The sequence below is a fragment of the Leopardus geoffroyi genome, chromosome A2 (genome assembly GCF_018350155.1).
Source record: "Leopardus geoffroyi isolate Oge1 chromosome A2, O.geoffroyi_Oge1_pat1.0, whole genome shotgun sequence".
Classification (NCBI taxonomy): domain Eukaryota; kingdom Metazoa; phylum Chordata; class Mammalia; order Carnivora; family Felidae; genus Leopardus; species Leopardus geoffroyi.
In genome coordinates this window covers 17,545,470-17,565,075 of record NC_059331.1, presented here as the reverse complement: position 1 = coordinate 17,565,075, position 19,606 = coordinate 17,545,470, and the positions used below count along the sequence as shown (strand labels likewise).

Genomic DNA, 19,606 nt, shown 5'->3' with positions numbered 1-19,606 from the left:
AGTTGTCCTTGGAATCACCAGAAAACACAGGTTACCCATCAGCCAAACCTCTCCCCTCCAGGGAAGGGAGGGACTGCCATTTCTTGAGTGCCTGCTATGCATTCTGGAGGCAGCAGCCCACAGCCTCGGTGACCAGCACAGGTCAAAGTCACCAGATGTTCTGATCTTGTCTCTTTTGGGTAGTTTCTCTCATCGCAAACATCTGTGGGGGCCATCCTCCCCCAAAAGGACCAGGCTCAAAGTACGGCTCCTGTTCTCTGCTTTTACCCCAAAACCAGCCACAAGGAGCAAAGACCTTCCAAGGAACTGCCAGAGGATGGACTCTAAAGCAACTACAAAAGTAATTAAAGTAAAATAGTGATTGTAGATTCTAACAGATGAGTACATGTTCACTATACAATTATTTCAATCGTTCTGTATGTTTAACTACTTTTTAATTTTTTATTTTATTTTACTATATATTTTTCATATTTTATATTCACTACATATATTATACATATATATATATATATATATCTTTTTTTTTTTTTTTTTAGTGAGCTCTACACCCAATGTGGGGCTTGAACTCAACTCTGAGATCAAGAGTCACATGCTCTACCACTTGACCCAGTGAGGTGCCCCTGTTTAACTAGTTTTTAAATAAAATATTGAGAAAATTTTAAAAACTAAATAATGCACACAAAGATGAACAACTTTGGTAGAAGCAGAAAACCCATTTCCTAAAGCAAGAGCCTTTTCAGATCCTTGTAATCAGAGTAGTCCATGTCCCATCACTGAGACAATTAACTTTGGCTTCCAGGGTGATAAGAACAATGGCCCACAACTGGTACAGGGAATTCAGTAATTTATGAATAGCAGCCATCACAGAAGGGAAAGTCAAGTGGAGCCCACTTGATATGGTCACACTGTGGAAGGTGGGAACCACTGAAAGCAGAAAACCTTAGTGTGACCTGCGCACCAAGAAGAAGCAAGCATGACAGATAACACAGTAAATGCTATGTGATAGCCTGCCTCCTGTTGCTCTCAGAGCTGGATGTCTGTGTCTTATTTTAGGTTGGCCCAGAAGCAGATCTAAGACAAGGATGCAAGTGGAAGTAGTTTATTTGGGAGACAAACACAGAGAGCAGCAGCGGGAGTGTAAGGAAGTGAGACGGGGCAGGAAGAGAAGACAGAAGAGGGGGTGTTCATGAACAGGTCATTGCCAGGGGCACAACCAGCTGGGGACCTGGGAGATGTGTAACACATCTTGGAGTGGGCCCACCCACTGAGTGAGGAAGAGAAAATATGTTTCCACCACTCCCACCAAACGTTGGTTGAGGCTGCTCCCTGGAATGCCTACTCCCAAGTACTTCAGGCTGCCCTTAGCAAAGAGCCGCAGGTGCTTCAGGTCAGCTACAGAATAGCAAGTGGGCAAGACACGGACGTTGTCTGAAACACCCAATGCAACAGAGTGTGTCACCCTGCTTGTCTCTCCTAGCCAGAGCTCTTTAGCCCCCTGAGCAAGACTCTTGCTTTGAATGGTACAAAATGTTGGTGCTATTTGATCGCTAAACACAAGCCCACAACTTAAATCTGCTGCCCAGCTAAAGAAACAGTGAGTTTTCCCATGCCAGAGGAGATGCCAGAAGTGGTGGCCTTTTCCAGAGTTAAGATGTTGGAAGGGAACTGGAACTTGATGGGAAATGTACCAGCAGGCTGGCCTTAGAACCCAGTCAGCCATGAGACTGACCTGTGTCTCTGTGTTTAACAAAGTGGCTTTCACCTCCATAGGAGTAGGAACAGCTCTGCACATCCACACTACCACTGCACACAGGGTAGATCTTAAGTCACACTGGGTGTTCAACGAGGCTGGTGGGAAGCATGTGATGGGCATGGGAGAAGGACCCTGAGAATGGAGCCACTTTTCCTGGACCTGCCACCTCACCCCGTGCCCTTCTGGGTGAAATAGCTGCTCCACCTTTGTATTTTGCATGGACACACACACACACACACACACACACACACACACACGTCCTCCCGGAATTCAGGATTCAAGTCATGGTAAGTGGGAGGAGACAGAAAAGTACAATTGAAGACTTGAGGAAGTTGCTTTCACAAAAATTTATTTTGCAGGGTCCAGAAGCCTAAGCCAGGGAAAAGCAGACCCTTAGGCCTCTTGCCTGGGGCGAAGATTGCTAAAAAAGTCACGGATTCTCTGGCCAATGTTCTGAATCTTCTCACCAATCTTCTGCCCACCTCGTTGGATGAGCTCACCCAGCTGGCCCAATTTCCTGACTTGTAGAATCTGTGCATCAGAAGGAAGCAGTTTCTTTGTGGGGGCTGGACCCAGGGTCAAGACAAGACCCCTCCCCTCCTAGACACCCCCCTTCTTGGGCCATCCCAGTTCATCCTCTGGCTGTAACCTTTGGAGTATGTAATTGATTGAATCGCCACACCCACAAACAGATGAGGAAACTGAAGCCCAGAGATAGCAAGGGGCTTCCCAGGGTCTCACAGCTGAAAGCGTATTACTCTAAGTGGTTCTCAAGCTTTATCAGGAGTCAGAATCCCCTGGAGTTTGTTAAACTACATATTGCTGGGCCTCACCCCAGAATCTGATTCTGCAGATCTGCATGGGGCCTGAGAAGTTGCATTGCTAATAAATTACCAAGTTCTCACGGCCACACTTTGAGAGGCTGTACTAAGGGATCACAGAGCCTGTGAGGTCCTGGAGATGAGGCCCAGGTTGAGGGAGAAGCCCAAGCTAGGAGGGGCTTTCTGTGCCCTGGATGGGACATGGTTAATTGGCCCATAGGATGTTCTATGTACCACCACCCCATCAACCCCTGCAACCTACAGGGAGCCACTCACCGCATCACAGTTGATGTCAAAGTAGCCCCTGTTCTGGTCCAGGATGACTGTCCCTTCACACTGCTTCACCAGCTGAGAAGAGGAGGCTCCAGGTCAAATTGGAACCCCTATGCCATAACCTCCCAGCCTCACCCCAGTGCCTGGAAATATTCCCAGGAGGCCTCTTGTTCAGCTCATTTGGGGGCTTCTGCCAGAGCCCCCAGCCTCACCCCATCGTCTTTGAAATCACACTGCTCCAGGGGCCTCTGTGTCGTCTTGGGGCACACAGTCTCCTTCACTTTGAAACTCACAGGCTTTGGGGTGTTTGGATCCTCATCCTGGTCAGGGAAGCAAGCAGGAAGACCAGACTCAGGCTCATGGTTGCCTTCACTAATCTGTCTGCCCCATCCCGAGCCCCATCCCGAGCCACCCAGCGAAGAGGGTAGCCTTACAACAGCCCCTGCTATGTGCCTGACACTGGCTCTGTGCTAAGCTACGGAGGTGAGGATGACAAAGCCCATTCCTGCCCTCACCAAGCTGAGAGAGCAGGAGAGGACCTCAGGAAAGCTCTAATGAATAGCACCTCCCCCTTAGGGAGCCAAGGGAAAGCAGGGGCCTCCTGGGGACAAAACATTGCCACTGGAATCTCAAGGCTGAGCAGAGCCATTCCAGGGAAGTCACATCCCAGGGCCAGTAACCCCACTTTTGTCCCTGGAACTTCCAGAAGCCTGAATGGGAGAGAGTAAGGGTGGGGGGCACCTCTTCACACAGTAGAGATTCTTTTTTTTTTTTTTTTTAATTTTTTAAATGTTTATTTTTGAGAGACAGAGAGAGCATGAGCAGGAGAGGGGCAGAGTGAGAGGAGTACCCAGAATCTGAGGCAGGCTCCAGGCTCTGAGCTGTCAGCACAGAGCCTGATGCGGGGCTCAAACCCACGAACTATGAGATCATGACTTCAGCCAAAGTTGGATGCTTAACCAACGGAGCCACCCAGGTGCCCCAACATAATAGAGATTCTAAGGCAAGAAGCAGAGATTCTAAGACAAGAAGCACTCGTGCTGATGGGGGGTACAGCTCTGGGAAGGTCTCCTGAAAGAGGTGCGATCACACTTAAGGGAGGGGGGTTCCTGACATGAACAAAGTGTTAACAATGGGAGGGACAGTATGGCCAAGACTGGCTGGAGCAGAACCTCCCTCCCCTCCATCCCCTCCTCGACTCACTCCCTCGGGCTGTGAGTCCAGCTGAAGGAGACGATAGAGATTCTTCTCTGAGGACCGCTGGTTGAAGCCATCCACAGCACGGAGCACAGCTTCCTCGTAGCTAAGGGTCTGGGGGGTGGCCGGAGTGATAACCAGGCCCAACAGCAGTAGCAACAGTGACCACCGCCCCAAGGAAGGGCTGTCCCTCTGGGTCTCCATGGTCCCCAGTCGGCCTCCTCCCCACCTGCAAGTCCCTCCTTTATGCCCAGCCTGGGCCTGATGCAAAGATCCAACCAGGAGCCTTCCTGACCCGCCCATCACAGCCGCCTGCCCGGATGTGGGCTCAGGCTTGCCTCACACCTACTGCTGTTGCCTCACAGGGCTTGCTGGGCAGTGGGCAAAGTCCACCTTATGTGCAACTGAAGAAATAGTTTCTCCATCTCCCTGACAATGTCTTGGCCTCTCCTGGGACCCACAGAGGCAGGTCATTGCCAGGGTTGCTCAAGAGAGTTGAGTCCTCCAGAAGAGAAAGGAAGACAGGCACCTATATCCTTCTCCCCAGAAGGCCTCCTCAGGAATCAGGGTAATATAGTGTATTCACCATTCAATCTCCAGCTCTAGGCACTGCCTAGCACCCAGTAGGCACTCAGCTAATGTTTGATGAATGAATAATAGTAACCACCCCTCATCTAGAGCCTGACCCACCCAGTCAGTCCTTTCCCTTCCCCCATGGTCTTCTGTTAAGTTTCTCAACTTCCACATATGAGTGAAAACATATGGTATCTGTCTTTCTCTGACTGACTTATTTCACTTAGCATAATACCCTCCAGTTCCATCCATGTGGTTGCAAATGGCAAGATTTCATTCTCACTGCTGAGATATATAAATATATCCAAATTTATCATTTGGATAAATTCCTAGTAGTGCTATTGCTGGGTTGTAGGGTAATTCAATCTTTAATTTTTTGAGGAACCTCCACACTGTTCTCCAGAGTGGCTGCTCCACTGGTGCATTCCCACCAACAGTACAAGAGGGTTCCGCTTTCTCCACATCCTTGCCAACATCAGCTATTTCCTGAGTTGTTAATTTTAGCCACTCTGGCTGGTGTGAGGTGGCCCACCCAGTCAGTCCTAAGGGAGACCTTCAAGGCCACAACATCCTATTCTCTGGACCCAGCCCTCAACCAGTTCAGGCGCTCAGCTCTGTCTGTCTCCTTTTCCTGGGCTCTTTTCTGCTGCGTTTCTCAGTCTAAAAATGGCCCCAGCCACCATCAGATGTGGCCCGTTGCCCTGGCTCCTCACCACCTGAGCCTGGGAAAAGGTCATTCCCTCACTGACCCACTTCTTCACTCTCTCTCACACTCAGGACCACTGCAGGCTGACCAGACCTCGCTGGATGTGGTGGTTACTCTCAAGACTTAGCTTTACCTATGCAGGCACTAATGACCCCTGCTCCATTGTCCCCTGATGCCACTCTCCTGGTTTCCCTCCCACCCCCTTGGTGCTCCTTCTCAGTATCCTCCAAAGCCCCTCCTCTTAACATGGGGGCTTGCAGAGTTGTATCCTGGGATGCTTCTGTTTCCAGCCCTCACACCTCCCTGGAGACACCCCTCTCAGGGCACCAGTTGTCACAGACAGACCTTGTCTGCATCTCTGAATTCAAGACTCCCATGAACACCCCTGGTTGTCCCCAGGGCCACCTGGTCTGCTGTTTTGCTCGGTGCCACTGCATGAACCTTGAGATGAAAGCTTGGGGAGTGCCCCACCTGCTCCTTCTCCTGGGGACACTCCCTTCTGATCCCCCCCGACACACATACCCCTGTTCTGGTTCCTACCATCATCTTCTCTCCTCTGAAGTGTAATCATTCCTGCACACCCCAGGCACCAGGAAGCCATATAGACTCCAACTGCTCAGACCCCTCTGAGCCTCCTTCTCTTTCTCTACCTCTGCACCTGATCCCTCTGCTTGGCACACTCTTCACCTTGTGAAGACTTCCCTGACCTCCCACCAGACACAGCAACCTCCTCCTCTTTGCTCCTCTTTGCTTCCTCCAGGAAGTCTCCTCTGAATTGACCCCAAATGACTCCCTGTCCAGTGCTCTGGTTGAGACACCAGGCTGGGGTGGCCCATTCTGGGAGGGGGGCGGGTGTGGAGAAAGCATAGCTGGGAGAAGTGATTAGCCAAAGAGATGGATGGGTCCAGAGGCCATGAGACAAACACTAGTCCCAGCTCTCCTGTGGAACGGCCATGAGGCTGTGAGGCCTGGGGTGGCTCTTGGCTCCAGTTGGTCCGTAGGACTCTTGGGGGCTTGGGTGGGGCACCTCGGAAGGTGGCAGCCTGGATGAATGCTGCTGGTTGCACACTCAGCCTTGGGAAAAGGAAGGAGAAACGGGCTTCTGTGCAACCTAGTTTCACAGTCCAGCTATTGCCCCACTGGCCTCTTGGTCAAGCAGAGCTTCACATCAGGGCCTTTATAGCGGTTCTGCCCAGACTCCACAATTCCCATTGTGTGCCTTTCTCTCACCTGAAGGACTGTACTGCCAGGAGACCTGGCATCATTTCCTAGCTGTGTGACTTTGAGCAAGTTACTTTGTTTTCCTGGGCCACGTCTTTAGGATGGGGATTACATGCCCTGCACTGCCCGCATGGGGACACACGTGACAGTGGGTGCAAAAGTGCATGTTTACTGTCAAGTCCTGTGCTCCCAGGGCACTTCTGTGAGTGAGGTCAGGGTCAAGTCTCCTTGCTCTGCAATGAGCAGAGTTCAACTGTCCCCCAACAGATACATGCACACATGCAAGTCTGGGAGCTGTGCCCTCTTTGCCAACAACACCGCCCACTGCCCCAGGCTCCTGTCACATTTCCACTCAGAGTCAGCCTCCCCAGGAGGTCTGTCCCAATATCACCCCCAGTCGGCATCCTCTACAATGCACCCCACACCCAATACCAGGGTGGGAGGCAACCCACCACCCTTACCTTTAGTCTCAGGCTAGTTCCCAGGATAGTCATGAAGTCCTGAGCTGCCCCCTCAGACTGGGACTCCCCAAGTCATCCCTTCTGTCCAGCCTCCCTGTGGTGAGGCTATACCTCCTCCCAGGCAAGGGCTTTGCAAATGTGACAAGTTTGTCCCACAGACAGAGGACAAGACTCTCTATTCCCTTCAGCCCACAGGTTCCCCAGGGGACAGGACCCATTTCTTCTTTGAGTCTCCTCTCAGGACTCAGCACCGGGCTCTGTGCTCAAAGGGGTCCAGCAGCCAGCAGGTCCTGAGCCAGGTTCAGAAAACATTTGTCAAAAAAAACCCCAAAAAACTAGGGGCGCCTGGGTGACTCAGTTGGTTGAGCATCCGACTTCGGCTCAGGTCATAATCTCATGGTTTGTGAGTTGGAGCCCCGCATCGGGCTCTGTGCTGACAGCTCAGAGCCTGGATCCTGCTTCAGATTCTGTGTCCCCCACCTCTCTCCACCCCACCCCTGCTTGTACTCTGTCTCTCTCTGTCTTTCAAAAATGAATAAACATAAAAAAATTTTTAATTAAAAAAAACAAAAACAAAAAAATACACAGCATGGGGTGGTGATAGGTAATTTCTAGCAAATATGCCCTTGTTTCCTTGGGGACCCTCCCAAGAGGGTCCTGGGGCATGGTGTCCAGGGAGGTGGAGGCTCTGTCCAGGGGGAGACCCAGATATTGCCTAGATGTCAGCTCCCAGGGCCCATCTGTCTTTCCCCTGTGGTGGCTGCAAGGGGAAGGGGAGCAGGAAGTGTCCAATCAAAGCATGTGTCCTCCTGGGAGAGGCCAAGGCAGCTGTAAGCAATCACACCCTGTCCTGTGCAGGAATACCCACCCTGGCCAGGGACCCTTGTAAAATCAGATTTCCCGTCTGCACATTTGCTGCCAATTAGGAAGATGAGACCTCCCGCTTCTGACCTGGGCAGCCCCTCCTTCTTGCCAGGTGACCTTACCCTGGGCCATTCTCCATTCCTAGCCTCTTCCCTTGTCAGTGATCCATAAACCCTGTGCAGCTCCAACATTTCTGTGCCTCCAGGTGGCTGGGGACAGTGCAAGAGCAGGAGAGAAGACAGCCCCCTCTTTCAGCCTTCCCTTCCAGCCCCCCCACCACCACAGAACCCCCCAGAGTGACATCACTGAAGTCAGGATGGGCCCATGACCATAGTCTTCTCTCTCTCCTGAGGGCAGGGCAGCATGCACCTGTAACTCGCACCCGCTGCCTGTGGCTGTAGGGATTGGAAAGCAGGCATCTGCTCCTAAATCAACTCTCTTTTTGTAAGAGTTTTAGTGAGCTGTAACCGACATGCCACACAGTTCACCCATTTAAAGCGTAAATCATTATAGTGATTTTTACTACATTCACAGAGTTGTGTAGCCATCACCACAATTTTATTTAGTTTCATTATTTTAATTTTTTTGAGAGAGAGAGAGCGCGCAAGTAATGGAGGGGCAGAGAGAGAGGGGGACACAGTGTCTGAAGCGGGCTCCACGCTGACAGCAAAGAGCCTGATGCGGGGCTCAAACTCACTGTGAGATCATGACCTGAGCCAAAGTCAGATGCTCAACTAACTGAGCCACGCAGGCGCCCCACCACAGTCCATTTTAAAACATCTTCATTATCCCCAGAAGAAACCCCCTGTTGGCAGTCACTCCCCATTTCACCCCAAGCTGCACCCTCGGCCCTAGGCAACCACTAATTTACTGTCTGTCTCTATGGATTTTCCTATTCTGAACATTCCATATAAACAGTTTGGTTTCTTTCACTTAGCATGATGTTTTCAAGGTTCATCCATAGTGTGGTATCGACACTTCATTTCTACAGCCAAATAATATTCCATTCTACGGTTATACCACATTTTGTTTACCCACATATCAATTGATGGACATTTGAGTTGTTTCTACTTTTTGGTTATTACAAGTAATTCTAATTGACTCTTTTTTTTTAATTTGTTGTTTTTAAGATTTTTTTTTAAATGTTTTTATTTATTTTTGCGACAGAGAGAGACAGAGCATGAGCAGGGGAGGGGCAGAGAGAGAGGGAGACACAGAATCGGAAGCAGGCTCCAGGCTCTGAGCTGTCAGCACAGAGCCCGATGCGGGGCTCGAACCCACAGACCGTGAGATCATGACCTGAGCCGAAGTCGGACGCTTAACCGACTGAGCCACCCAGGCGTCCCTAAGATTTATTTTTAAGTAATCTCATCACCCAACGTGGGGCTCAAACTCACAATTCCGAGATCAAGAGTTGCATGCTCTACAGACTGAACCTTCCAGGTGTACCTCTAATTGATTCTTAATGTTTGCCAGGAGCACAGTATTAAGAGTGGAACTACACATGTCACCTCCCTAGCCCAGGACCACAGGGGCGAAGTCTAGCCCTCTAGCCAGGCATTCAGGGTTGTCCATCATGTGCCAACCTCTTCACCCTCCTCACTTCCTATTCTTCCCACCTACATATAAAGGCCCTAAATTTTGAAACACTACACTGGCTTCTCTACCTGTAAACCTTGCTAAGGCCTCGCCTCTGCCCTTCCTGCGTGTCCTTGGTTCACCCCACAGCATATTTAAACTCAGTCCATCTCTCAAGGTCAGCCAAAATCACACCTCCCCAAGATGCCCTCCTTAATTGCCAATGGCCCAGAAGGAATTCTCCCAGCCACTCCCTGGGGGCCCAAAGTACACAAACTGTCCCTAACTGGTCTTACTGTTGATGCTTTATTCTTTATCCTTTACCCCAGAGAGTTATAGAGGCCCACAGCATCAGGGGAAGAACCTCAGAGGGAGTAATCCTGAACTCAAAGAGAGAGCTCCAGGACCAGGGACACAGCCTGGGCAAAGGCAAAATGGCCAGTAGGGGCCATGTGAAGAGACAAGAGGGGAACAGTAAGTGTTGGAAGCAGTGATGGGGCAGCGGGGGAGGGAACCATGGTCCTCAAGAGACTCAGTGGGGACTCAGAGCAGGAAACCGGGCTTGTTTGAAGTCTGAGCAGGGCAGAGAAGGTAGATGGGTCAGAAGGTTGGGGGAGTGGGGGGATTCCCAAACACCAAGGGAGCTGAGGACAGAACAGCCTTGCTAGGACATTTCACGGCATGAGGGATATCAGGGACACTTAAAGAAATTCAAATGGAGAAAAAAAATCTCTTAGAGTCAATGACCAAACTTTAATTTTCTAAATGAACCATTCACACAGTTGACTAAATTTACTGACTTGGCCAAAACATATATCATGTCACGCTGTGGGATGAGGGGAGGAGTGGAGTCATGGGGTCTGAGAATGTTAGAGGGGCCAGGCCTCCAGGGACCCCAACCTTCCCTGTGTCCTCAGCCTCCCTCTCTCTGTCTCCCTCTTTCAGGTTCACCATTCTAGATTATGTTTCTGGGGCACCAGGGTGGCTCAGTAGGTTAAGCAGTTAAGCACCTGACTCTTGGTTTCGGCTCAGGTCATGATCTCACGGTTTGTGAGTTCAAGTCCCACATGGGGCTCTGCACTGATGGTGCAGAGCCTGCTTGGGATTGTCTCTCTCCTTCTGTCTCTCCCCTGCTCATGCTCTCTCTCTTTCTCTCCTCTCTCTCTCAAAATAAATAAAACTTAAAAAAAATAGATTATGTTTCCATGTCTGCTCAAATTGATTATAAAGAGAAATAAAAGCAGATCTAGTAAAATTGCATGTAAGTCTTCAAAATATTCAAACCAACTCCTGTAACGTGCTAAAAATGGTATAAAATGTTTGTAGAACTGTTTTGGTTGATACACTTGCTAGATTCTGTGAATTGCTTAGTCTGAAAAATAGAGCAGCGTTCTTAAGATACTAAAAGAAGGCACATCAGAAAATTATTCAGTGGGGGCACCGGGGTGGCTCAGTTGGTTAAACGTCCAACTTCGGTTCAGGTCATGATCTCACAGTTTGCAAGTTTGAGCCCCGCATCAGGCTCTGTGCTGAGAGCACAGAGCCTGGAGCCTGCTTTGGATTCTGTGTGTGTGTGTGTCTCTCTCTCTGCCCCTCCACATTCATGCTCTGTATCTCTCTCTCTCTCTCTCTCTCTCTCTCTCTCTCAAAAATAAATAAACATTAAAGGAACGCACTTGGGATGAGCAGGTGATGTATGGAAGTGTTGAATCACCATATTATACTAATAACTAATATCATACTGTATGTTAACTAATTGGAAGAAAGAAAAGAAAAGAAAAGAAAAGAAAAGAAAAGAAAAGAAAAGAAAGAAAGAAAGAAAGAAAGAAAGAAAGAAAGAAAGAAAGAAAGAAAGAAAGAAAGAGGGACACCTGGGTGACTCAGTTGGTTAACCATAAGACTCTTGATTTCAGCTCAGGCCATGATCCCTCGGTTCATGAGTTCGAGCCTCGAATTGGGCTCTGTGCTGATGGTGAGGAGCCTGACTGGAATTCTCTCTCTCGCCATCTCTCAAAATAAATAAATAGATCTAAAAAATTAAAAATTAAAGAAAGAAAGAAAGAAAGAAAGAAACAAAGAAACAAAGAAAAGGAAAAAAAGGAGAAGAGACAAGACAAGACAAGACAAGACAAGACAAGAAAAAAGAAAAGAGGATCCTCTGCTCCCCAGAGGTAGAACAGATGGGATGGGCTCTGGGGAAGTGGGTCCTGATGAAGACCATGCCATAAAGTGGTTAGGGCATGGATGTTGAAGCCAATGTGCCCGAGTTCAGGTCCTCACACTGCCGCTTACTTGCTGTGTTCTTTTGGGCAAGTAGCTACCCAACTTCTCTGTGCCTCCATTTCCCTCTTTGTAAAATTGCCTTGGAAAGTACTGACCTCAGGTAGTTGAAAGGATGAGGTCTGATAAAGAAGTCAAAGCAGATAAAGAACTTGGAATGTGGCTGGCCCATAACTGATGCTTTGTTATTATCAACAATGAGAGGAGCTACTCCCAAGGGTTGATCAGGACCTTAGATTCTGGGGCCGGGAAGATGTATGTTTGAATCATTGGTTTACCTCTCACTAGCTATGACTTTTCTTGGGAAAATTCTGCCCTGGTAGGCACTCTCAGCAGCAGATGAGTGTGAACCTAACTCACGTTGCCTCAGGCATAACTGAGAAGCCAAGCTGTAGAACTGGTCCATCTGGATGCTGGCTCCATTTTCCTGCAATATCCTTGGCCCTGTGCTTGCTTGGAGATCGAGAAGGAGGCAGAGAGCAAAAGGAGAGTAGAGTCAGGATCTCAGAGGCTGTGGTAGCTAAGCCCTGAGATGGTCAGGTTGGGCTCTAGGCACGCTTCCCATGCCCACTCCTAACCCAGTAAAGGATACCAGCCCAAGAGATGGGAGCAGATGGTTCCGCAGAGGTTGGTGCAAGAGTGTTATCACTTACCTCATCCCCAACTTTGGACCCCCACCTTTCCCAGTCCCCCTCTATTCCCCCTCCCAGTCTGGTTGAGCCAGCTGTTCTCTGCCATCATGCTCTGCACTTAAAACCTGAACTTTGGACAAAGCCCAGGCTCACCTGTGTGTAGACACCTCCTTCAACCCAGCCCTGGAGCCCTGGATTTCTAAGCCATCGAAGCTAAGTGGTATAAGAGAACTAGGAGGAGCTGGGGCTGAGTGACCTGGGTTCTGATCCTGTTCCCTGCCCAACCATGTGAACTTAAGATTTTCACCAGGTATACCTCCTCCTTGTCTATGAAATAAAAAAATATTATACCTGTATGGAAGGTCATTCTTTTCTCCATGGAGGAATTCCTTCCATATGGACTTTGAGGTGAGGGATCAGAGACCCAGTCTCCATAGAGCCTTCCTTGCCTTCTGAGGGGGAAGGAGGTTAGCAGTGATCCCCTCCACACCTGCCACTTAGGACCTGCTCACTTGGAGAAGCCCTGATATAGCCCAGGCCACTGAAGACCCCTGGAGACCCACTTTTCAGGACCTCCCTCAAGGATGTGAATTCAAGGATGTTCATGAGGAGGCATGAGCCAAGATGCTCACTGAAGCTTTGTTGGGACTAGTTGGGAAACTAGAAATTATCCAAACATGTCCGTGGGGAATGGTATGTCCACTCTATGGCCTACAGTGCAGCCATTTTAAGAAGAATGAAGTAGAGAGGTGCTTGGATGGCTCAGTCAGTAGAGCATGTGACTCTTGATCTCGGGGTTGTGAGTTTGAGCTCCACATTGAGTGTAAAGATTACTTAAAAATAAAATCTTTAGGGGCACCTGGGTGGCTCAGTTGGTTGAGCATCCAACTTCAGCTCAGGTCATAATCCCATGGTTCGTGGATTCAAGCCCCACATCAGGCTCACTGCTGTCAGCCTGTCAGCACAGAGCCCACTTCCAATCCTCTGTCCCCCTCTCTCTGCCCCTCCCGTTGCTTGCTCTCTCTCAAAGATAAATATTTTTAAAATAATAATAAAAAATAAATAAAATCTTAAAAAAATATTTTTAATAAAAAATAAAAAAGGATGAGCTGGAAACTACCCAAATTGCCATCAACATTAAAAGAATAACTATATTGTAGTATATTCATAGAATGGAATACTACTCAGGAATAAAAAACTGAACAAACTATAATCATATACAACAGTATGGGTGATTCTCACAAACATCATGATGCATGAAGAAACTGGATGCAAAAGAGTATATACTTGGGGTGTCTGGGGGGGCACAGTTAAGTGTCCAACTCTTCATTTCCATTCAGGTCATGATATCACAATTTGTGAGTTCGAGCCTCACGTAGGACTCTGTGCTGATGGCGTGGAGCCTACTTGGGATTCTCTCTCTTCCCTCTCTCTCTGCCAACTGGTGCACACACACACGTGCTCTCTCTCCCTCTCTCTCTTTCTCAAAATAAATAAATAAACTTTAAAAAAAGAGTAGGGGGGGCGCCTGGGTGGCGCAGTCGGTTAAGCGTCCGACTTCAGCCAGGTCACGATCTCGCGGTCCGGGAGTTCGAGCCCCGCGTCGGGCTCTGGGCTGACAGCTCAGAGCCTGGAGCCTGCTTCAGATTCTGTGTCTCCCTCTCTCTCTGCCCCTCCCCCGCTCACGCTTCATCTCACTCTATCAAAAATAAATAAATGTAAAAAATATATATATTAAAAAAAAAGAGTAGGGGTGCCTGGGTGGCTCAGTTGGTTAAGTGTCCAACTTCGGCTCAGGTCATGATCTCATGGTTCATGGGTCTGAGCCCTGCATTAGGCTCTGTGCTGACAGCTTGGAGCCTGCTTCAGATTCTGTGTCTCCCTCTCTCTCTGCCCCTCCCGACTTATGCTCTGTCTCTTTCTCTCTCAAAATAAATATTTTTAAAAAAAGAGTATATACCGTATGATTCTATTTTCTATAAATTTTAAAATCTGGCACCACTAGTCTATGAAGTTCAAAGTCAGGGACATAGTTATAGAGAAGGGGAACAAGGGGAACAAGGGGAACTCTGGGTACCGGTTACACAAATGTGTTCACTTAGCAAAAACTCAGCAAGCTGTATACTTTCGATTACTGCATTTTTCATACATATATTTCAATTAAAAGTAGGAATTTTCCAATATAATCATTAAGGGGAAGAGTCAAACTGCAGAATAATATGCACAGATGATTCCATTTATGTAAAACATCAATCACCATAAAATAAGACCCCCTATTTCTTTATGTTCATCAAGGTATATAAACATCTAGAAAAAGATTAGGACAGGTATCCTCCCATTTGATGAATGAGGATTATTTCTAATGTGGAGATTGGGATGAGTGGGGCAGAGATGTAAGCTGTCAAAAAGATTTTAGTTGTACTGTGATTGTTTGAATTTTTATACGAAAAATATATCCTTTAACAATGTTTATCATTAAAAGAAGAGAAGAAGGAGGAAGAAGAGGAAAACCTAGAGAGATGAAATGTAGGAAGTGCCTCTGGGGAGGACAGTGAGCAACTTGAAAAGACCAGATTCCCTGAAGGGCCAGGGTCTGCATGAGGAAGAGCAACGGACAGAAACAGGTGGAGTATGCACTTGACAAAGTGGAGCTACACAAAGGTGAGGGTCCCCTGTGGGTCCTGGGAGTAGCCCCATCCCACCTACTATGAGATTCTTTCTTCTATTCTTATTATGAAAAGAATCCATGAGGGGTGCCTGGGTGGCTCAGTCAGTTAAGCGTCCATCTCTTGATTTCAGCTCAGGTCATGATCTCACGATCTCACAGTTCGTGAGTTTGAGCCCCACGTTGGGCTCTGTGCTGGCAGTGTGGAGCCAGCTTGGGATCCATGGTCTCCCTCTCTCTCTGCGCCTCTCCAACTTGCACACTCTTCCTCTCTCTCTCAAAAATAAATAAACTTAAAAGAAACAACAACGTTTCCTAAATCTTTGGTAATTTCCACTTTCAGAATTTTGCTAAGTTATGAGATATAATTATATCATGGGAATTCATTGAATACGTCATTTCCAAATAAGATGAAATACTGAAACTTTAATTGCTAAACAAGTCTTGGTTTACTTACTTTTGACTTCTTATCATAGAGGAACTAAAGATATTTGGACCTGTTAGAAAACATGTCTTGTGCCACATTGAAAAATTATGCTATGGGGAAATGTATGTTTCTAGACATTATGAAATGTATTCATCAAGTTACCAATCTAAAGAATGCTGCTGTAACATATCATAATGGCTTACTTTTTAGTTCACAATTGCTTACTTCTTGATTTTCCCTAAAATTCAGATTTCTAAGGATTAAGAATTCCAAGTAATGTGTATAACTAAAACTACTAGCAATAGTAAGGGAACATCTTGTATACAAAGAAAATAGGCTGTGTTTTTGGGTAAGCAAGGTATGAGGTATGGAGATGAATTTTTAAAGGAAATGAAAATAATTTTGTCCCAAAGTAAAGCTAGTGATTTCAGAATGGGAAAAAGGAGCATAAAGAACAAAATGGTATAGAAATTTGGCAAGAAGTTTCCCTTGTGTAGTTAAGTTGGCTAAAATTGACTTGCTATTATAAGGATTTTTAAAACAAGCTTTAATAGCAATAGTATACTTGTGAACCTTTCTTTCATTGCTAAAAGGATGTAGTTTTGAGTATCGCTCTGCTTCTGATAAGAGATTGTGAAAGGTTTTTCTTTTCTTTTTTTAAAATTTTTTAATGTTTATTTATTTTTGAGACAGAGAGAGACAGAGCATGAATGGGGGAGGGTCAGAGACAGAGGCAGACACAGAATCTGAAGCAGGCTCCAGGCTCTGAGCTGTCGGCACGGAGCCCGACGCGGGGCTCGAACTCACGGACCGTGAGATCATGACCTGAGCCGAAGTCAGAGGCTCAACCGACTGAGCCACCCAGGCGCCCCAAAAGGTTTTTCTTTACCTTTTAAGTAATCTGGCTAGAAAGCAAGGAATTTGTGTTTTCTCAAATAATTTCCTATGCTTCATGTTGTCTTTGTCCAGTCTTTGATTACCTAAGAAAGTTGAATCTTCCCTACTAAGAGCTAAAGTCTTTTTTTACAATTATGTAACTTTCTATATTTGCCTACAAAGTCTTTTACTGTCATTTTGGTTAAATGTATAACTAAGTAGGGGCGCCTGGGTGGCTCAGTCGATTAAGCACCCAACTTCCGCTCAGGACATGATCTCATGGTTTGTGAGTTCCAGCTCCATGTTGGGCTCTGTACTGATCTGTGCTGACAGCTTGAAGCCTGGCGCCTGTCTTTGGATTCTGTGTCTCCCTCTCTCTCTGCCCCTCCCCTGCTCATGCTCTGTCTGTCTCTCTGTCTTTCTCTCTCTCTCTCTCAAAAATAAATAAACATTTTAAAAAAACTTTAAAAATGTATAACTAGGTATTGTTTCACAGTGACTTATAATCCTATTTAATCAAGCATCCAAAAATTTTGATATTTTTTACAAATTCCCCCCCAAAACCAAATTTCAAATGAAGACTTGTTGACTTCAAACTAACTTTTGAGTTTACCTAGAAGGTCCCTGGACCATCTTAAGAGATCTGTTTTCTGGGGCGCCTGGGTGGCTCAGTCAGTTAAGTGTCCGACTTTGGCTCGGGTCATGATCTCACGGTCCGTGAGTTCGAGCCCCGCATCAGGCTTTGTGCTGACAGCTCAGAGCCTGGGGCCTGCTTCGGATTCTGTGTCTCCCTCTCTCTCTGACCCTCCCCTGTTCATGCTCTGTCTCTCTGTCTCAAAAATAAATAAACAGGGGCGCCTGGGTGGCGCAGTCGGTTGGGCGTCCCACTTCAGCCAGGTCACGATCTCGCGGTCCGTGGGTTCGAGCCCCGCGTCGGGCTCTGGGCTGATGGCTCAGAGCCTGGAGCCTGTTTCCGATTCTGTGTCTCCCTCTCTCTCTGCCCCTCCCCCGTTCATGCTCTGTCTCTCTCTGTCCCAAAAATAAATAAACGTTGAAAAAAAAAATTAAAAAAAAAAATAAATAAAAATAAATAAATAAATAAATAAACATTAAAAAAAAATTTTTTTTTAAAAGAGATGTTTTCTCTCCTTATAAAAAGAGATACATTAAAATAGACATATTTGATATATTAAATGGGAAGCATTGTCAAGTAAGAAGTAATATTAAATGTTCTTTATGTTGTATTTATATAAGTATATAAGTGTTTGAGAAATTGTATGAAACTTCTAAAATTCTGATATATCCTGGCAAAATGTTCAGTCATAAATCTAGATATCATCTTGAAATGTTGTATGTCACAGAAATAACCAAATTTCATTGTCAACTGCATTGTAATGAACTCTAATAAGATCTTTAACCATGGCCATTTTTAAGTCTTTTGTTAGTTACAGCTATTGTTTTACTCTGAAGCTTTTGCAAAAGTGCTTCATCTTCAGTGAGATTCATGGAAAGGACTCTGACAAGTACAGGTTTGTGATGACATTCAGATCCTACCATTGAACAGATGAGAATGTACAGAACTCAGGGGCACCTGGGTGGCTCAATCCGTTAAGCATCTGACTTCGGCTCCCGAAGTTTGTGAATTCAATCCCTGTTTCGGGCTCTCTGCTGTAAGCACGGACCCCACTTCAGATCCTCTGCCCCCCCTCCCTGCACCCACTCCCTGACCCTTCCACAGCTTGCACTTTCTCTCTCTCAAAAATAAATAAAAACATTTAAAAAAATGTTCAAAACTCTAATGGAGAAACTGATGGCTTCATATAACTGCTAACAAAAGATCGAGATCAATAAGAATTAATTACATGAAACTGAACAGATGAGGATGATTATAATTTTTATGACTTTTTGTTTGAAACATTGTTGGTTCTTTAATGTTTTGCTGTCTCCAGATTTAAAGAAACCTCTTCTCTTAAGCTATATATGATTTACAGCAATTTGGTAAAGTATATCTTTATGAACAAAGAGAAAACAACTACTCTTTCTCCCTACCCAATAATTCCAAAATTAGAAAACTCTCAGTGAGTATTCTTATTTTTATGGCAATATAGTTATTTGCATAAGCTCAACAAGAATCTGTTCTCCTTAGGGTGCCTGGATGGCTGGGTCTGTTAAGCATCTGACTTGGGCTCATGTCATGATCTCAAGGTTTGTGGATTCAAGGCCTGCATCAGGCTCTCTGTCCCCCTCTCTCTCTGCCCCTCGCCTGCTTGTGTTCTCTCTCTCTCTCTCTCTCTCAAAAATAAACATTAAAAAAAAAAGGAGGGGCACCTGGGTGACTCGGTCAGTTAAGCATCTAACTTCGGCTCAGGTCATGATCTCACCATTCATGAGGTCAAGTCCCACATTGGATGAGCTGGAGCCTTGCATCAGATGAACCTCACTTCTTTCTCCCACACTCTCTCTCTGCCCCTCGTGGGATTCTTTTTCTCTCTCTCTGCCCTCGCTCACTTGTGCCTTCCCTCTCTCAATTAAAAAAATACAGAATTTGTTCTCCTTGTAATAGGACACATTTGGAAATATTGGTTATATTACCAGACTTTGACTGCAATGTCGTATTTGAGAGAAATGTATATAGATTCAGATATGACCAGACAGCTTTAAGAAACTAAGGTTGACTTTATGGAGCCAATAAAATTTGGAAAAATCAGCCTGGTACCTTGCTTACAAAGTTCTAGGCAGCCTTACCAGGTGAGCAAGGGCAATCACTTCCAGGTACGCCCAGGAACGTCAGGATATTTGGGGGACATCAAGAAGACAAGAATTCACCCAATTTATAGGTATTCCAGGTGAAGTCTGACGGCAAATTCTTGGCTTGGCTTCTTAGCCTGGAGAGACTTTTAAAAGGTTAATCTGAGATTTCTTATGAAAAGTTCCAGGAGCGCCTGGCTGGCTCGATTGGTAGAGCATGTGACTCTTGATCTCAGGGTTGTAAGTTAGAACCCCACACTGGGTGCAGAGGTTACTTAAAAATTTAAAAATCTTGGAGCACCTGGCTGGCTCAGTTGGAAGAGCATGTGACTCAGGGTTGTGAGTTCGAGCCCCACGTGGGCTGTAGAGATTACTTAAATAAATACAACTTTAAAAATGGTAATAATAAATCATAAAATGGTAATAATAAATGGTAATAATAAATCATAAAATTTAAAAATCTTTAAAAAAAAGAGAGAAAAGTTCCAGCAAAGCGGACTTAAAAGAGCATATAAGGTCAATCACTGTTCT

General features: G+C 46.4%; 1 protein-coding gene across 2 annotated transcripts in view; it reads right to left on the bottom strand.

Moving 5' to 3' along the window:
• Positions 1-2,085: 2,085 nt before the first annotated feature.
• Positions 2,086-19,606, bottom strand: part of LOC123605620 (cathelicidin antimicrobial peptide) — a 33,419-nt gene continuing 15,898 nt past the window's right edge. The window contains exons 1-4 of one of the 2 annotated variants that reach the window (XM_045492796.1): positions 4,051-4,273; positions 3,060-3,167; positions 2,851-2,922; positions 2,086-2,284 (exon numbers count right to left, since the gene is read on the bottom strand). In XM_045492796.1, the coding sequence (XP_045348752.1) occupies positions 2,147-2,284; positions 2,851-2,922; positions 3,060-3,167; positions 4,051-4,248 (516 nt within the window). In that variant the 5' untranslated portion in view covers positions 4,249-4,273 and the 3' untranslated portion in view covers positions 2,086-2,146. Of the gene's footprint in view, positions 2,285-2,850; positions 2,923-3,059; positions 3,168-4,050; positions 4,274-19,606 lie in introns of those variants that run through there. The other variant, XM_045492797.1, reaches the window with a different exon arrangement.